Raw genomic sequence first — 18,778 nt, 5'->3', positions numbered from 1 at the left:
TTTACGTAATTTTCTACGACTCGCGGCTACCCGGGCTGAGCGGATCCCTGCGACGGCGCGACTCTCTGACGTTTCCTCCTCTAATTGGCCCAGAGCTGCGGCTGCAATTCGGAGGCCTAACTGGCCGCCCGCGCCGCCTCGGAGGTGAAGTGTACTGCGTCGATTGGCTGCGAGGCACCGGCCGCGTGTGATGTCCCGAGCAGCGATAGGCTCTCGCCTGCTGGGGGCTTCTCTCACGGGGACTCGGGACTCCCGGGAAGTGGACTAGCAGAGGAGGGGGCGAGCTAGCTGTCGCTGCGGACCGAGGAGGAGATCCCGGTGGGAGGCGGCCTCTCAGCGCCGGGTGGGCTGGTGAGCCGACGCGGCGGCGGCGGAGGCTGTGAGGAGCGCGTGGGCTAGGGACCGGCACAGAGGCCGGCACCGAGAAACCATGGCCCCGCAGAACCTGGGCACCTTCTGCCTGTTGCTGCTCTACCTCCTCGGGGCCGTGATCGCCGGGTGAGGAACAGGCAGCCGCGGGCACGGGGCCCGTGAGTCTGTCAGTCTTGGCTGGGGATGAGGGAGCATCGCCAGACTGAGGGAGTAGAGAGGGGCGTTGCTGAGGTGAGGGTGGGGGCAGAAGAATGGGTCCTGTGGGCCAGGCTCGCGGGGAGTGGAGAGGAGAGCAGTGGGTGGCACGAGTGAGGGGGCTTAGGTCCAGAGGCCCCTGGAGCTAGATTTGCCCCAAAGAGTGGGATTTGGATGCACAGCCAGACACACCGTGGGGGTGGGGTTGCTGCTGAGCTGTAGAAGAGGGCCCTACAATGTATATAGCCTGCAGCCAGCCACTGAGGGGGCTGACATCAAAGTGGGTGGGTTATGATGCGAGGCTGAGTGAGGAGGTAGGAACAGACAGAGAAACCATGCTGGGACTGAAGGAAATTGGATTGAGGGAGCAAGGCAGACTCTTTGGAGAGTTCTTGTACTTTCCGATTTCTTGAGATAATTCAGCCTAAGCTGTCATCATGCTTCACTGTCTCTCTTTGTGGTATCTTCTTGAGAAGCTTTATGATCTTAGGACGGGGAAGAGTATTTCACCAACAGGTAGTGAGCCATTCCAGACCACACATCCCCAATCCACTTATGTATTCTGTGTCTCTTAAGGAACCACCTCAAGTCTTATCTGTAGCATGAAGATAATAAGGTGCCCCCTGTATGAAGGGAGTAGGACCAACTGAACTCTTAAGGATCCTTCCAACCCTTTAGATCCATGGTATTAAAGCCTGGTGACCACAGGATACGATATGCCAGGCTCATGTTTTAGAGTGTGGGAAATCTTAGCTTCTAACAATTCGTAAGTTTCTCTAACTGGAGGAGATGCTGGTTAGCAAAACTTTAAACTTTGAAGTGCTTGTTATTTCTTCAAAGTTTTTTTCCCAGTACATATATGCTTACATTTACTGTCATTTTTTTTTTTCCTGTAAAGCATTTTAAATTGCTTAAAAAATTAGTTTCTTCTAGGTAATGCTCTTTTGTTTTTCTTAGTATGTTTTTGTTAGTACTTCACTTAAAACAACACATATCCTAAGATGTTTAAACAAAATGTCAGTATGAATTTGCTAATTCTGTAGCTTTAAATGCCAACCTTTTGGGGGGGGACGGGGAAGAAGTCTTTTGGGAACTATAATATTGATGCTGAACTACGCCAGCCATCTTCTCCCTGATTTTTCTGGGCTGTTACTTAGCCATTTTAATATTAAGCATATTCTAAGTAAGCCTCATTCTTTAAAAAGCTCTTTTGTTATTAATTTTAGTGAACCTTTTTATTTATTTAATGCTTGTCCCAAGAGATCTCTGGGGCTTTGCAAATTTTGGGGGAGAGGATAAAGCATCTAATTATTTTTCATGGAATCCCTTGGGGGGGTGATAATTTTTCAGACTTATACCTGAAATGATTAAATGACTTTCCAAAATGGGACTAAGATCTTATGAAATAATTTGTTCAATGTTCTGTCTTGTATCTCCTAGCACCCCAGTGCATTTTATCCCCATTGCATTTTAAAATCACCATCACTACTACATTAGCATGTCCATTGTGAACAACTTTCCCATCCCCTGTGTTGAGAAATGCATTTTCAGAATAAATTTTGATGGCTCAAGTGACTCTGGCAAAAGGAGTAGGTTTCTGTGATCATGCTTAATTATTCATTTCATTCAACGATTATTTTTTTGGCATCTTCTATGGGCTATAGTTCCTGCTCTGAAAATTTATTATAGTCTGTTCCATCCATTGGTCCTTCTTGCAAAGATTCCTTTTATAGTTAATTTGGTTCCAGCATAGTCCCTTGCCAGGAGGTCAGCGAATCTGTACTTTATCTCCCAGCTCATGCCATATATGTATTTGTAGCTGCTGAGACTTTAGGCTCTTGCATATGGGCTTCAGCAGCTGTCTGTCATTAAGACTTGACCAAGACAAACCAGTATAACCACTAGCAATGACTGCAAGACTGATATTTTCTCTCACTTTTAGCAAAATAACACCACAATTCATATTTCCAAATGTATGTTATTCTTTCTTCAGGGTTCTTACTGGATTTTGGCTTAACCTCTATGGTAACCTCTCAAGTTAATTTCAGTCACTTCATGTTTAACATTCCAAACAAAGCTACTATTAGAACATTTATGTGATGGAATCTTTTTGAATAAAGAAAATTATCTTTTGGGTTTTATTTGACCTTTGGAAACAGCCAGAAATCATTTAAGTCACTAATAGAGGGAAGGGAAGAGGAGAATATTAATTTGATTATGTGGTTTTTGGTTGAAAATAACTTGTGGCCATAAGTAAAATAGTTTTCTTGCCTGAAGATAGTTCTAAGAGAAGTGTACCACAGATGTTTTGAATAATTCTAGCCAAGTTCAAAAAGTGCATAGCCTCTCATTATGACTATTTCAGTTTATAAGACTCATCACAAATTCTGATGTGTTCTCTAAAAGTGTGTCACATGTATACCTTCATTTTCATACCTCTTTGCTTATATACAAACCTAAATGTAAAGGAAAAATATTTGGCTTTTAAAAATGTAATGTATGACTCTTTAATGAAGTACTCTCTCCCCTCCCTATTCCCCAGGCGAGATTTCTATAAGATCTTAGGGGTACCTCGAAGTGCCTCTATAAAAGACATTAAAAAGGCCTACAGGAAACTAGCCCTACAGCTTCATCCTGACCGGAACCCTGATGATCCTCGAGCTCAGGAGAAATTCCAGGATCTAGGTGCTGCTTATGAGGTGAGTCAGGAAAAAGGATGAAGTATGAATAAAGCCTACAGATAGGGACGCCTGGGTGTCTCGGTAGGTTAAGCCGCTGCCTTCGGCTCAGGGCATGATCCCAGGGTCCTGGGATCGAGTCCCGCGTCGGGGTCCTTGTCCAGCAGAGAGCCTGCTTCTCTCTCTCTGCCTCTGCCTGCCACTCTGCCTGCTTGTGCTCTCTCTCTCTGACAAATAAATAAATAAAATCTTTTAAAAAATAAATAAATAAAAAATAAGACCTACAGATAGAGAAAAGTCAGCATAACACAGAGTAACACTCCTTTCTTTCAGGTCACTTCTTTTTAAAAAGAGACAATAGATAAAAATAAAAGTAGTGCTTACTGCTATATTGTATATTAAGGTTAGTATATGCTATTTCCTATTTTTTTTCATACTAGTTTTTGTTTGATTAAGGAGATTCAGGTGAAAAAGATGAAAAAAAGAAAGAAAGAAAGGTTGGTAGGTTAATGAGTAGATTGATCATCATTCAATCAGTTTGGGAGCTAGAACCAGAAATAGAAACAAAATTTAAATGAGGTTCGTAAATCCACATGCATACATGGAGCAGACGCATGACATGCAAGGCAGTTATAAGGTAAAATGTGACAGTGAATATTCTGCCTCCATGTTCGGAATCAACAGGGATTGTTGAGGACTGTGACAAACTGAAGCCTTCTTGCCCATTTTCAAGGGGACAGCTCTTACTCAAACCCAGCCAGTTTTGCCATGTACAAATGGAAACAGTGTTGCCAGATCATGTAATTTTTTAAGAGAAGTGGAAATCCAGATTTTTATGTAATTCTTTTGATTGAAAAATGTTGGTAACTGATTCAGTTTTAAAATTTCTTTTTTGTGCAGATCAGTCAAAACAGCTACAGTTTATAATTTGCAGCCTCTAATCAGGAGATGTAGATGCTTTTATCAGCATCATCTCATTTAATCTGCATTAGGATACCATGAAATATAGCAGAGCTGGGCATATTCTTATTCCCATTTTTTATTCCATTATTAATTACACCAAGGAATATATTTTGAATGCTTAATAAGTTACTTATTATTGGAAAACTGTTGTACATAGATTCTTTCAACACTATGGTGAAAAAATTTTACAAATAAGTTCTAATAATCTTTCCTCTATTAGGAGGAAGCTATTTTTCATATGTTGCAATTCACTTTTCCTCTAGAAATAGAATAAGAGATCCGGATGGGGGAGGGGTTTCAGCCTTATTGAGATATAATTGACAAATAAAATGATAACATGTTTAAATGATTTGATTTGATATATGTGTACATTGTGAAAGAACTCTTCCCATGTAATTAACTAACACATCCAGCACAGCACTTATTTGTTTCTTTTTATGGTGAGAACATTTAAACCGCTTTCTTAGATTTCAGTTTTTACATTACAGTGTTATCACTCTAGTGCTAACACTCCCATTTTCTAAAAGGGCACAGGAAAAAATAATTTAACTCTGAAAGTTATGGAGCTAAAACTTCTGAATTCAAGTTAAATCCCTGGATAGTGAGAAGCCTGGAACAAAATCTGAAAAATATTTTAGTAGTGGGAAAAACCCCAAAGGTAAGGGATCCCAAAGCCTAGATTAAAGAATCCACTGAACTAAAACAGTGATTTAAACCGAGGAGAAACCTAAAGCTAATGGGGCCCTCCCTTTCTTCTATTGACACCTTCAGGGCTCCTATAGGACTGGAATTCCTAACCTAGGTCCCACAAATAAATTTGAGAGCGTTGGTGGACTCTCTTAAATTATACATAACATTTTGGTTCTTCTTGATAATATGGATTCCATATTTTGCACTATTTTCCCATAAATATTTCCTTTTTTTGCTAGGAACCCAATAGTCCAAAATATTTTTTAGGGAAGCTGTTGCTAAAAATTTGTCATGTTCTTTAAAGAGGCTACCATGTTGGGGCGTCTGGGTGGCTTAGTTGGTTAAGCATCTGGCTCTTGATTTCAACTCAGATCATGATTTCAGGGTCATGGGATTGAGACCTGCATCAGGCTTCGTGCTGAGTGTAGAGCCTGCTTGGGATTCTCTCTCTCCCTCACCCTCTGCCTTTCACCCACTACTCTCATATTCACTCATTCTCTCTGTGTGTCTCTTAAAAAAAACAAAATCCTTGAAGTCTACCATGTTCTTAAGTGACAATCTAAGCAGGCTATATATAAATCATTTATGAGATTGCAGTTTATTTAACTCTAAGAACCTTTCTAATCACTAGTTCAAATTTTCTTTTTTCTTTGTATCACTCACTTCATTGCCTTTGGTCCTTAGATAAATTAGTGTTCACAAATCAAAATCCCGGTTAAGTTGAAGAGTCTTCTGTGAATACAAATCTGTCTTCTCTACTGAACTGGGATTACTGCTGGCATCTTAATTAGTTGAGACTCTGAGTTGATTGGCCAATCATCTAAGAACCTTTATTTTCTTTTGAAAATAAACTAGTTTCCAAGACCATGGAATAAAATCACTTTCCTTGGACAGAAAAAAACTGAGGAGGAAGTGAATTATAATAGATAACTTTAAGGATAGTTTGAGGGGGGGTGTGCAGTTACTCCAGATGTCTTTGCTGTCCATGAAAAGACTGACTCTAAAATAGTCTTTGGGGGTTTTGTTTTTGTGTGTGTGGCTTTTTTTTTTTTTTTTTTAAGATTTTATTTATGAGGCACCTGGGTGGCTCAGTGGTTTAAAGTCTTTGCCTTCAGCTCAGGTCATGATCCCAGGGTCCTGGGATCGAGCCCTGCATCGGGCTCTCTGCTCAGTGGGGAGCCTGCTTCCTCCTCTCTCTCTGCCTGCCTCTCTGCCTACTTGTGATCTGATTATTTATTTGTCAGAGAGAGAGCATAAGCAGGGGGAATAGCTGAGGCAGAGGGAGAAGCAGGCTCCCTGCTGAGCAAGGAGGCTGACGTGGGACTCAATCCCAGGACCCTGGCATCATGAACTGAAGACAGATGCTTAACCGACTGAGCCATCCAGATGTCTCTGTTCGGGGGTTTTGAAGTGGTATTTCTAATAGACCCAAATGTGGGGTTCATTTCTTTGTCGAGATAAACCCACAGGAGACTTGAAAGTAAAAATATTGGAAGTAAAAATATTGGAAGGCCAGATCACATGGTAATAAGAGTTGTCTTTTTTGTTTGTTTGTTTTTTTAAGTTTGCCCATTTCTACTTCCCCGAAATAGCTAATTTTTTTAAGGATATTTACTAAAACATTCCTTTCATGTGAGCTGTCATAGTACCTTTAGTCAAGTACTCTGGTCACTTCTGAACTAACCCATTTGTCTCTGCTTTTAAGAATGTTTTCTCTTGGGGTGCCTGGGTGGCTTAGTCAGTTAACTGGCTTCCTTCAGCTCAGTTCATGATTGGGATCAAGCCCCGAGTCGGGTTCCCTGATCTGCAAAGAATCTTCTTCTCCCTCTCCCTCTGCCTGCAACTCCTGCCTACTCATGCTCTCTATATCTCTGTCAAATAAATAAAATATTTAAAAAAAAAAAAAAAAGAATGCTCTCTCTCTCTCAGGATGCCTGGGTAGCTCAGTCTGTTAGGCCGTCTGCCTCTGGCTCAGGACACGATCCCAGGGTCCTAGGATTGAGTCCCACTTTGGGCTCCTTGCTTGGCGAGGAGTCTGCTTCTCTCTCTGCCTGCCACTCCCCCTGCTTGTGCGCACTCGTTCTCTCTCTCTCTGATAAGTAAATAAAATCTTAAAAAAAAAAAAAGAATATTCTCTGTCATACATTCAATTTCTTGTAACATATCAGATAAATTTAGAAAAAGAAAATTTTTGCAGTGGCTTCTTACACATCACTCAGCCCGTAGCCAAAGTGTGTCCTGTTTATATATGCCAGGCAGATCTTCCGTTTATTTTGCTGAGTTAGCAGGTCCCATCTACTTCCAGCTTCTCTTTCCCTGAGCCAGTGCAAGTATGGGTTTGAAATAACTTTCCCCTCAATCTGCTGTCTAAATATTTCGATTCAGAATAACAAAGGAGGTATAAAATTATTTAGTTGTCAAAATTATATGTGTGGGTCGGGGCTCCTGAGTGGCTCAGTGGGTTAAAGCCTCGGCTTTTGGCTCAGGTCATGATCCCAGGGTCCTGGAATCGAGCCCCACATCGGGCTCTCTGCAGGGAGAGCCTGCTTTCCCCTACCCCGCCCCCACCTGCCTCTCTGCCTACTTATGATCTCTTCAAATAAATAAATAAAATCTTCCAAAAAAAATTATATGTGTGGGTATACTTCAGATTTCTCTACATAGGTGGGAAGCTTTTACTTTTTTTGGCAAGTTGAAAGCAGATTTTAAAGAGTATGGAAGCTTACTTTGTTTTTATATTCTTCAGTATTATAAATGGAATCGGCCCAATCTTTTCAAGCTGTGAAATAATCCTTGAGCAGTCTTCATAGAGCAGTGGTTTCTTTGTTTGTTATTTTACTCTGTAATTCAGACTCAGAAGTTTACAAACTTAAACATATATGTGGCAGACAGCATTCTTCTACAAAAGGATTTCTACCTAACCCCCAAATGGAAAAGGGATAATGAAATATAGTAGTATAGACCTTTCTGAAGGGCCTATCATTGGATTACCTTGACCTGTCAGTCTTCTAATGTGTGTGGAGGGGAGGCACATATATGGTGTGGACAGATTTTAAGGCTGTCCCGTTTTGCTGCTGCTATCACTAATGACAATCTGTCATAGTCCTATCCTAATCTATGGTTCAGAGATCTACTGTGTCATAGAGGTGAACAGCACAACCACAATAATCAAACTGCATGGGAAATAAACCTGTGGAATTCATCTCACCTCTTTTCTGTTGTTGCCCTCCCTTTTACCCCCACATTGCTAATCTCAGATATGATTTTTATGTGACTAGGCCAATTTTGGTAAAGACAGGAATTGAGCACTGTGAAGTTCCAAAATGAACAGTGCATCAAAGAATTTAGTCTGCTGAAGAAAATATATACTTGCCTTAATACCATATCGAATGAAAACTGCATTCCACAAAAATGATAGAGACCGTATCAGTCTAAAAATACAGCATAAATACGAATGTACCTTAATCGCATATAACCAACTCATGATCTTTTCCTCCGCTGGCTTTTGTCCCCAGGTTCTGTCAGATAGTGAAAAACGGAAACAATATGATACTTACGGTGAAGAGGGATTAAAAGATGGTCATCAGAGCTCCCATGGAGACATTTTTTCACAGTAAGTAATTTGCCTATTTGCAAAGTTAGTATCTGAGAGTGGATCACTGGATTATTATTAAAGATTTATCCTTGCTCCCTTGTTCAGAAGCTTTTGATGAAGAATAAAATTCAACTGATTCTTGACCAAGAGGTCAGTCATCCTCCTCCCTGTGGGAATGCACTCTTCTATTTTCATAAAGCTCCAAAAAAGATAGCCCCGAAAGTGCTGTCCATCCAGCTCACTGTTCAATCACATTGACCGTGACGATGCTAGGGGCCCCATATGTTGGAAACCAGTATGTGTTGTCTTTTCTCTTAGAATCTGCAAACCGTTAATGCATAAAGTTATTCTCATAAGCAGAAAGAGTGAGGGAAATTCCTACCCCCATACCCAGAACTGCCTCTTTTTCATTCTGTCAACGAGAGAGGGGTATCTATGGTAATCAGCATTGGTGGAAGGAATTAGGGTAGAGGCTCTTTATCTCCTTTTGCACATCACTTTCTGGGAGTGCTAAATGGCTGGAATAATCCCCACCTTTCTCTCACTCTCTTTGAACCCCTCTTTATTGAATTTCTATATGCCCTGATGATGCCATGTAAGATCTTAATCTGGGGTTTCAAATCAAGTTATAAACAAAAAAAAAGTTTGAGCATGCATTCCTATGGGGAAAAGGTTTATTCCTTTCTTCTTAAAAAGGCTTTGTGAACCCTTTCCCGAAGAAAGTTAAGAATCACTCTTGCATACAGTAGTTTACCCCATTTAGTATTTGTGGGTAACTGTAGATTTTTCAGGACTTGTGAAGGTATGTGAGTGGTATGATTAGGAAATCCTTCTCTTCCCCAGGTTTGATTTGGTTATGTTAGCCTACTAGGAAAGTGTCCTGTTCCACTTGGCTATTAGAAGTGATACCAGAAAGAGAAAGCTCCCATCTGCAGCAACCACCTCCTCTCCCCAGACCCTGCAAATCCTCCCTGTCTGTTTTTGTTTAAGATTCAAGGAATCTATTCACCAAGATTAGTTGGTGGGTGGGAGGGAGTTACCTAGATGTCATCACTTGCTAATATCTGAGGCTTCTTAGCATCAAAAATTAATGTTAAGATTAGAACACCTGTACATTTGAAGGTCATTGTTTGTATTAATTCAAAGTGATGTTTTTGTTACTTAGAAAAATTGATTTAGCTTTTGTGGAGAACAGAGCTTCCTTTTTCTTAAGGTCCAGCATTCTACTAAGGCTGACGCTTTTTTAGCTTATTTAATTACGTACCCAAGAGTTTTATATAGAACAGTAGCTTCTTTAACTAGAGCTAGTTTCTAAATATATGAAGTGAATGCTCAAAATGTTCAAAATTACCATTAGAGTCAGAATCATCTGAGTTTATAAATACTATGCCCTTTTTCAGTAAGTCTATTATATCCTGATATTCCTCCATATTAAAACAAATTATTATTTTCATGATTAACCCAACTTTGAATTCATTGGCACACTGTATTTATGCGCTATGCTGTATGTCTGGACAATATTTATTAAAAGAAATTTTTTTGTGGCAGGGCAATATAGTTGATATTGTATAAATTAAAAATTGTGTATGTTGTATAACTTCAATGTATTAAAAATGTCCGGTTTTATACAATATGTTGGTAGGAGACAATATTGTATCCATGTGAAGAAAAGTAAATAATTGCAGATACAAGCTCTGCTTTCTTTTCCTGATGATTTTACATTTATCCACAGCTTCTTTGGAGATTTTGGTTTCATGTTTGGAGGAACCCCTCGTCAGCAAGACCGAAATATTCCAAGAGGCAGTGATATCATTGTAGATCTAGAAGTCACTTTGGAAGAAGTATATGCAGGAAATTTTGTGGAAGTAAGTTCAAACAATACAGCTATTCATACTAACTCCCAGAACTTGTTCTTTTGACCAAAAACAAGGAATTTCTGAGTACCTTCTCGGTCTTTTGGGAGTCGGGGGAGTAACCAGATGTACTGAATTGAGTTAATCATAATCGTTGGTTCATGATGCACAGCTCTTGTTTCATGAACTCATTGCCTAGCCCAAGAACTAACTACAAGAAGACCACCACTCATATCTGCCCTGTGCTACGTCCTGCTTCCATCCCTCTGCCTCCCTTCAGAGCTAGCTGCCCTCCTGAGTTTGGTCTTTATCATTCCCTTGTTACTCTTGTCTCTTTGTTGTATTACATGTGTATGAATACCTGAATAATATGTCATTGTGTTTTCATTGTTTTTGACCTTGTAAAAATGGTATCACACCATACCTTCCCTCCTGGGACTGGCTTCTTTCACTGTTATGTTACCAAGGTTGGTGCCTGTTGCTGTCACTGTAATTCTGCTGAACAGAATATTATTATGAATGTTACTGTATCAGTAAGCATGTAGGTTATTTCCAGGGTGGGTTGTTTTTTTTTTTCCCACTTCCTCACAGTGCTGTTAAATGAACTTGTACGTACATCCAAGTACATGTGAGCAAGAATTTCTCTTGGGTGTATATATGGAAGAATGAAATTGCTGGGGATTCTGAACTAGTGTGATGTGTACAGGATGATTCCCTATTGTTTTCTCCATTGATGACTACCAGCACTTCCACCAGCAGTTCATGAGATTCTGTAGATATTCTGTCCCTCTAAAACAGAATTATTAGATTTTTCAGTTTTTGCCCATCAAGTGGGCAGAGATGTTATGTCATTGTGGTCTTGATATGTATTTTCTTAATTCATAATTAGGATAAACATCTATGACCATATTTGTTTTCTCTCTTGGGAAATCTGTTCATATTTTGCCCACTTTTTTTTGCCTTTTTCTTATTGATTTCTAAGAATAGTTTATTCTTACTATTAACCTTTGTTGGCTAGAGATAGCCAGTTTGTAACTTGTGTTTCCATTATATTGAAGATTTATTTAAAATGAACAGAAGTAGTTAATTTTAACGTGGCCAAATTTATCAGTCTTTACTTTTATGATTAGTTTTTGTATCTTGTTTAAGAAATTCTTTCTGGGGGTTGCCTGGGTGGCTTAGTTGATTAAGTGACTGCATTTGGTTCGGGTCATGATCCTGGAGTCCTGGGATCAAGTCCCAAATCAGGCTTCCTGCTTGGCACGGAGCCTGCTTCTCCCTCTGGCCCTCCCTGCTCACATGCTCTCTCTCTCTCACACCCTCTCATTCTCTCTCTCTCAAATTAATAAATAAAATCTTAAAAAAAAGAAAGAAAGAAATTCTTTTCTGCCCTAAAATCAGAAAACAGGTCACTTATATTTTCTACTTAAACTTTGGGATCTTTTCATTTGAGGTTATTCATCTCTTTTTAGTTCTGGAAAATTTATTTGTTATTTTTTCAAATACATAATCCTCTTTGTTGGCATTTCTCCTTCTATCTGCTCTTAACTTTCCTTTAAATATAAAAACAAACAAACAAAAAACCCATTCTAGTTCTTTAGCCTTCTCTGCTTCCTTCTAGGAGAGTGCCTTATTTTGGACTTCTTCCTCACTATAGTCTTCAACTATGTCTATCCTAATAATATCCCCTTTGCTGCTTTTTTATTTCAATTCACGTTTTTATACATAACAACTATACTGGATCCTTACATTATCGCTAAGGTCTTTCCTTATCTCCTTAAATATTACCATGCTTATTTTAAATTCTTGGCCTGTCTTCTCTAATACATTTGCTTAAAATATATGTTTTATCCAGTTTGTTGTCTTTTCTGCAGGTGGGGGCTATATAGTTGGACTCCTCAAGTGTCCAGAATTTTTTTTTGGCCTTTGAGCTTGCATTTCCCCCATGGGTGTCAGCAAGTCTCTTTCCCTGGTAGAGCATCTTGGGGCAAACCTTTTCGTAGTGGTTTTAACTGTGTTTTATTTGTCTATGTTCTTGAAGGTTTTTGGGGGTTTTTTGGTTTTGTTTGGTGTCTGGGGTCTGTTGTTTTGGAAGAGGGGGCCAAGCAGTGCTTGTCCCAAGGCAGTTCAAGAGAAAGGTGAGAGCAGAACTTCAACTACTTTTCTCTAGCATCTCCGCAGTGGCCCCCACTAGCTGCTGCCCCAAGCTGTAGCCACTACACTGTACACATGCTAGTTCCAAACAGCCTTCCATCTCTGGAATTTTCCAACCAATTGTGTGTTATAATTGTTTCCTGAAATCCATGTTTCCTTTTAGTTTTTAGAGGATTTTGGAGGAGATAGCCAGTAGCCCATGCTTACATACCAGCTTGACAGGAAGCATTCTCATTAGTTGTGCTTTTGCTCCAAGTAGTTGAAAGAAGACTGGATAGTTGCAGAGGGTGCATGGGCTTCCAATACAGTGCTTCGGTCTGAGTATTCGGGACATCTCTCCTTCAAAAGCAAGATAGGTTGTTGAGGTAGGAGAAGGTGGTGAGCCTAATGAACTCCCTTGTTCCCTCCAGACATGTTGTCTGCAGTCATTACTAATACCCTGTGTATATCACTCTTCAGTTAGCACAAAAATCCAGTTGTTGTAAAGGATGTCTGCCTTGCCATTTAAATGATCCTTTTTCAAGGAAGAATGACCTTGAAGAAAGCATGGTAATTAAAAGCACAGACTTCAGAGCTAGACTGCCTAATTTCAAATACTGGTTCTGCCATATATTAGTTACGTGACCTTGGTCATGTTCCTGAACCTTTCTGTGCCTTCATTACTTCCCTTATAAAACGGAGACCGTATCACTATCTACTTCATGAAGTTGATGCAAGGATCAAGCAAGTTCATGTATGTAAAAGTGCATTGTTTGTTTGGCACAGAGTAAGTGTCATAGAGTGTCTGCTCTAATTACTGTTGTCATTTATTCCATTGACCTAGGCTTTCATGTATTTGTGGGCTGGAAGGGGCTTTCCTCCTGAGCGTCTGTCTCATCCTGCTGTGTGAACATGTCCCTTATGATTAGGCGTCTGACTGATGAAACAGGCAAAACCCAGAATACAGTTCTTCATGTGTCTGGGTTCCCACGTACCTTGAGGGAGCAGGGTGTCTGGTTGCAGGTGGCGACAAAGAGATGATCATTGTGTCCCTCACATGTTCAGTATCTGATGTGAGATAGTAGTGGGCAACCGTCCTAAACTGAGTTGCCTGAAACAAGCAAGTGTTTTCATTAGATTTATCATAGCTAATGGTATGGTGGCAGCCAATACCAGCTCTTCAAGGCCATGGTTGTTCTCCAGGGCCTGTGCTTTGCACGGCTCAGATTTCTTAAAAGATAGCAATTCTGTGAACGGCTTCAACTCTGTGGTGTTTAGTTGTGCCTTAGAAATGCCGATATCATCCACCTCATTTTTCAGTTCTCTTCTTTTTTAATCCCCTCTCTCTCCTCCAGCTTCAGATGTGGAGTCGTTTAAGTATCCGTTTGCTTCATTCCTGCATAGGATGGGGGCTGATTTGTAACTCCACAAAGGCTTCTCTCAGCATTAGGTCTCCCTGGAGGATAGCTTGCCGGAGAAGGGAACATTCCAGCCCCAGCACCTGTTCAGCCCTGATCAGCTGAGGAAACCAGAGGCTCTTTTATAGGGAGAGAAGCTGATGTTGTTTATGTACTTCTTAGGTAGTTCGAAACAAACCTGTGGCAAGGCAGGCTCCGGGCAAACGAAAATGCAATTGCCGGCAAGAGATGCGGACTACCCAGCTGGGCCCAGGGCGTTTCCAGATGACCCAGGAGGTGGTCTGTGATGAGTGCCCTAACGTCAAGTAAGTAAGCACGTCAAGTAAGGTCAAGTGAGCACCTTCTCTGTTCCACTGAGACACTCATCCTCTCACTTGTTTCATAAAATGCTCGTGGTCCATACCGAGATTTTTTCCCCCTATCTCCCGGCACCCTCCTTTCTCTCTCTTTTTCACATTGCACCAGAGGATAGAGCAAAGATATGTCTTGCTCTATCTTATAAAAAGATATATCTTTTTATTTTTCCCAAAAGTATATCTCCTTCTGTATTTCTGAACTAATAATCTGTGCCCTTTATCGCTGAATATACTTAGCAAATGTTAATGTTACATTTTTCCTACTTGGAATAGTAGAGCAGTCAAATATATCCAGCTAACACCGCAGATGAGAGAAGTACTATTTGCTGATTATGCCATAAACATAACTATTTAATTGACTGTATTTTATATATATATATATCAAAACTAGATCAGTTCTTTATGGGATCAGGAAAAATATCAGATAGGATAAACTTTGCTTCTGATTCCTGTCCTTCCAGATGGAAATTTATGTAAGAGTGAGTAGTTTTCTCTATTATTGATCACTCAGCTTAAAGTAATCAGTCTACTGCAGGCTTCTTTGGAGGCAACAGCCACAAGATTGTATAATAAATAGTAGTTTTGCCCTGGCTTTTGGCATGTAGGAGATGTAAATAGATCTCAGATGGTTGTGTCAACTAGAGGGATGGAATAGTCTTTCAAGAAACAACTCTGATAGAACAGAAAAAATTAATTATGTGTATGTGGAGTTTGGTTTGTATTTTCATTTTTTTCTTTTTAAATTCTATTTCAGACTAGTGAATGAAGAACGAACACTGGAGGTAGAAATAGAACCTGGGGTGAGAGATGGCATGGAGTACCCCTTTATCGGAGAAGGTGAAACGCTGATATTGATGTTTTACTGTCATAATTCTGTGTTCTCTGTGTGCTTGTGAATACCAGCCACCCCCACCTCACATCATATCCTAATGGCCACATAGTAAATGCATGTATCATTTCCAACACTCTCCAGTCAGTTTTAGGGCGCAGAAAGCCTTTCGTGGCCTTCCTGGATGTTCACCTTAAACCATAGCACTACAGATTATCTTTAGAATACCATGGCCAAAAGCTAACTAGTAGCTTTTTATCTAGTAGTCTAAGTTATTTCAAAATTTAGGGTGTTCAGACCCTAATGAATTAATTTTAACTCAGCAGCGAAAGAAGATACGTAGCTCTGGTTGGCATTAATCAAAGGCTCTCAGAACTCCCCTTTGAGGTTTCTGAAAGAAAAGAAGCTTTAAGACTTTAGGTTCAAGAAATCAATGAATCTTTCTTTGTTTAGGAAACAGGTCAAGTTATTTATTGCTGTGCCTGAGATACAGGTGATCTTCACTAATAATCTGAAAGTTGATATAACCAGTTAGAGACACTGCTTTCACAGATAGACTCGATAGACCATACCTAAGGTAGTGGCTTTAAAAAATTCTCCTAAACTGCAGATAGATTTGTAGCATGCGTAATGTGCGACTTAAATGTGCCATCATCTCTTCGAACTAGGTGAGCCTCACGTGGATGGAGAGCCAGGGGACCTGCGGTTCCGAATCAAAGTTGTCAAGTAAGTGATCAGATTTTGGAGACCGTCTCTTTAGCCCCTGCTTTTCAGATGAGTTGGATTAGGATAGAGACAAATGGATAGCCACCAGGACACTGTTAGAGTTGACTCTCTGTCCATGCCCTTCATACCCTAAATGATCGTTTGTAACTCTACAATACACAATGCGGTTGTGGCTGAGGATTGAGCTGTTAACATATTTACTCAGGACCTACAAAACCAAAAGATGTTGGAAAACTGATGAGACAAGTAAGGAGTTGTAAAAGAGAGGCAAACACAAATGCGTCTCAAGGAGACCTGAGATTTCGACTGAGGAAGCATGGCACCATACAAGGATGGAAGACTTGAGATAGAAAGGACCTTCTATTACATAATCTGCAGCTTCTCTTTAGCATGAAGTGCTGCTTATATAAGAATTTTGCCCGGGGCTCAAGCTTTCCGGTTTTTTATTTCTGTCCTGTTACCACCTTGAGAAGCAGTGGTACCTCTGCTTCTGAGGACTCAGTAAAACAAGTTTCCCACGTAAATATGGATAAATGGGCCCTCACTGCCTCAGACTTTCCCCAGCTTCCTTACCTACTTTATCTTTCTCATATTTTCCCAGAGAAACTTGAACATGTGATCTGCGTCTCTAGAGCTGACCTGGCCTTGAGCCCAGCTCTGGAGACCTTCCCAAACCCGTTCCTGATGCCCATTGCCCAGTCCTCACTGCCAGAACTTGTCTTTCTCTTTTCTGTAATCTAATTACTCCTACTTTTACTGTAGGAGTAATTTTACTTTTACTTTTTAGTAATTTTACTTTTTTTACTTTTACTTTTTTAGTAATTACTTTTACCTCTGCCTTCTACTGATTTATAAGCTCCTTAAGCTTAGGATTTATAAATCTTATAGAACTTTGTAGTTTCAATTAATACTATACACAAAGGAATATCTAATAAATGTTTATTGTTTGAAAGAGGGGTATTCATCCTTTCCACAAGATTTTTCTAAAATATTTTTGAATGCTTTCCAAAGAAAGATGGAAAATTTTGATTTTTACCTTGTTCTGTTTTTAGACACCCAATATTCGAAAGGAGAGGAGATGATTTATACACAAATGTGACAATCTCACTAGTGGAGTCTCTGGTGGGCTTTGATATGGATATTACTCACTTGGATGGCCACAAGGTAAACACACCAATTTTCCTGCTTCCTGTCCTTTTAAAACCTTCATGTGGGTGGTTTGGGGATTACGTGTTTGATTTCTCTTTTTATTTTGAAAACGTATTTCTTTGGCTTGCAGTGTCCTAGTGATGTTTCCCTTGTCCCCTCATCTTTGATTCTGTGCTGAACTGTGACAGGAGCTCTGGACACCAGGGCTCACTAGAAGCCGTGTGTTGTATTTCAAGAGTCCTAGTCTGGTCCCATTTCCTTTTGCTTTCTTTCTTTCTTTTTTTTTTTTTTAAAGATTTTATTTATTTATTTAACAGGCAGAGATCACAAGTAGACAGAGAGGTAGGCAGAGTGAGAAGGGGGAAGCAGGCTCCCTGCTGAGCAGAGAGGCCGATGTGGGACTTGATCCCAGGACCCTGGGATTATGGCCTGAGCCGAAGGCAGAGGCTTTAATCCACTGAGCCACCCAGGCGCCCCATCTTCTTTTTTTTTTTTAAATAAAGATTGTATTTATTTATTTGAGAGAGAGAGAGGCATAGATTGCGAGAGAGAGCATGAGTGGGGAGGAAAGAGAGAAGCAGACCTCCCGCTGAGCAGGGAGTCTGACGTGGGGCCTGATCCCAGGACCCCGAGATCATGACCTGAGTCGAAAGCAGATGCTCGACAAACTGAGCCACTCAGGTGCCCCCTACCCATTTGCTTTCTAGGTACATATTTCCCGGGATAAGATCACCAGACCAGGAGCCAAGCTATGGAAGAAAGGAGAAGGGCTCCCCAACTTTGACAACAACAACATCAAGGGCTCTTTGATAATCACTTTTGATGTGGATTTTCCAAAAGAACAGTTAACAGAGGAAGCAAGAGAAGGTGAGCAGTCTAATGAGAGAGAGAACATGTGTGCGCATGTGTGTATGTCTGTGGCATGTGACTATGAGAACAGTGGTTAAAGAGGATGGGTAAAAAAAAACAAAACCCTTAAGGGACATCAGACAGCAAACACAGGACCAGAAAATGAACTTGACTTCCTGTAAAGGAGATATTCAGAATTCTTCTGTCACTATTTTACAAAGAGCTGTATGAGTTGGGCTTTGAAACCGAGGATGTGTGAATGTGAATGCATGTGAATTGGAATCATATAAAACAAATTAGCTGGACCAAACCATAAAGGGAAGTATCAGGTAGACATTAGCAGGGCTAGAGGCTCAGAGGGGTGGCGTCAGCAAGGGCTGCTTGAGGCAAGGGGCCTGCTGGTGCATCCTAATTAGGAAGAGGAAGGAGAATGGTGAAAAAGATCAAAACTGAAAAGAGGACAAGGAAGAAGGAACGGAAGATCACTGAAGAGCTTTACTTCCTTTTTGATGGCCTCTTCACATTTCTCATTGGATAGGGTTTTGTGGGATATGTGCGTGGTCTGTGTGCCTAAGAGACAGAAAGAGACAAGGGGCAGTCTTGGACATACCTGTGCCTGTGGGGGGTTGAGGGGATCCACATGCAATAGACTTGAACATGAGTAGTTATTTGTTTAATTCGGATCCACAGCTGTCATACAGCTTTTTGTGAGCCTTCCCATGAAACCTGCTCTTTAAACTCTACAGAAATCACCTTTTATTGATGGAACCACTTGTTCCCTCTTTTTTCAGGTATCAAACAGCTACTGAACCAAGGATCAGTGCAGAAGGTATACAATGGACTGCAAGGGTATTAAGAGTGAATAAAATTGGACTTTGTTTAAAATAAGTGAATCAGCGATATTTATTATCTACAGGGGTTTTTTTGTGTGTGTGTGTTTGTTCTTATTTTTAATATGCAAGTTTGGCTTAA

At 40.4% G+C, this 18,778-nt stretch overlaps 1 protein-coding gene across 1 annotated transcript; it reads left to right on the top strand.

The window, feature by feature from the left end:
- The first annotated feature begins 144 nt into the window (after positions 1 to 144).
- DNAJB11 (DnaJ heat shock protein family (Hsp40) member B11) lies at positions 145 to 18,694 on the top strand. The gene is made up of 10 exons (XM_059391332.1): positions 145 to 498; positions 3,110 to 3,266; positions 8,414 to 8,511; positions 10,226 to 10,358; positions 14,060 to 14,202; positions 15,008 to 15,090; positions 15,751 to 15,808; positions 16,861 to 16,972; positions 17,665 to 17,824; positions 18,598 to 18,694. Exons 1-10 carry the CDS (start codon positions 431 to 433, stop codon positions 18,660 to 18,662), a joined length of 1,077 nt encoding a protein of 358 aa, XP_059247315.1. The 5' UTR covers positions 145 to 430; the 3' UTR covers positions 18,663 to 18,694.
- The last annotated feature ends 84 nt before the right edge of the window (positions 18,695 to 18,778 follow it).

Source organism: Mustela nigripes, chromosome 2 (genome assembly GCF_022355385.1).
Source record: "Mustela nigripes isolate SB6536 chromosome 2, MUSNIG.SB6536, whole genome shotgun sequence".
Classification (NCBI taxonomy): Eukaryota; Metazoa; Chordata; class Mammalia; order Carnivora; family Mustelidae; genus Mustela; species Mustela nigripes.
Note: the sequence above shows the minus strand (reverse complement) of the source record. Positions and strands in the feature narration are given on the sequence as shown.

Excerpts from the sequence above, each read along its gene's own strand:
- DNAJB11 (XM_059391332.1), top strand. The coding sequence starts at position 431 with ATGGCCCCGCAGAACCTGGGCACCTTCTGCCTGTTGCTGCTCTACCTC. Across the intron at positions 499-3,109 it reads CTCGGGGCCGTGATCGCCGG|GCGAGATTTCTATAAGATCT; the intron begins GTGAGGAACAGG and ends CCTATTCCCCAG. Across the intron at positions 14,203-15,007 it reads GATGAGTGCCCTAACGTCAA|ACTAGTGAATGAAGAACGAA; the intron begins GTAAGTAAGCAC and ends ATTCTATTTCAG.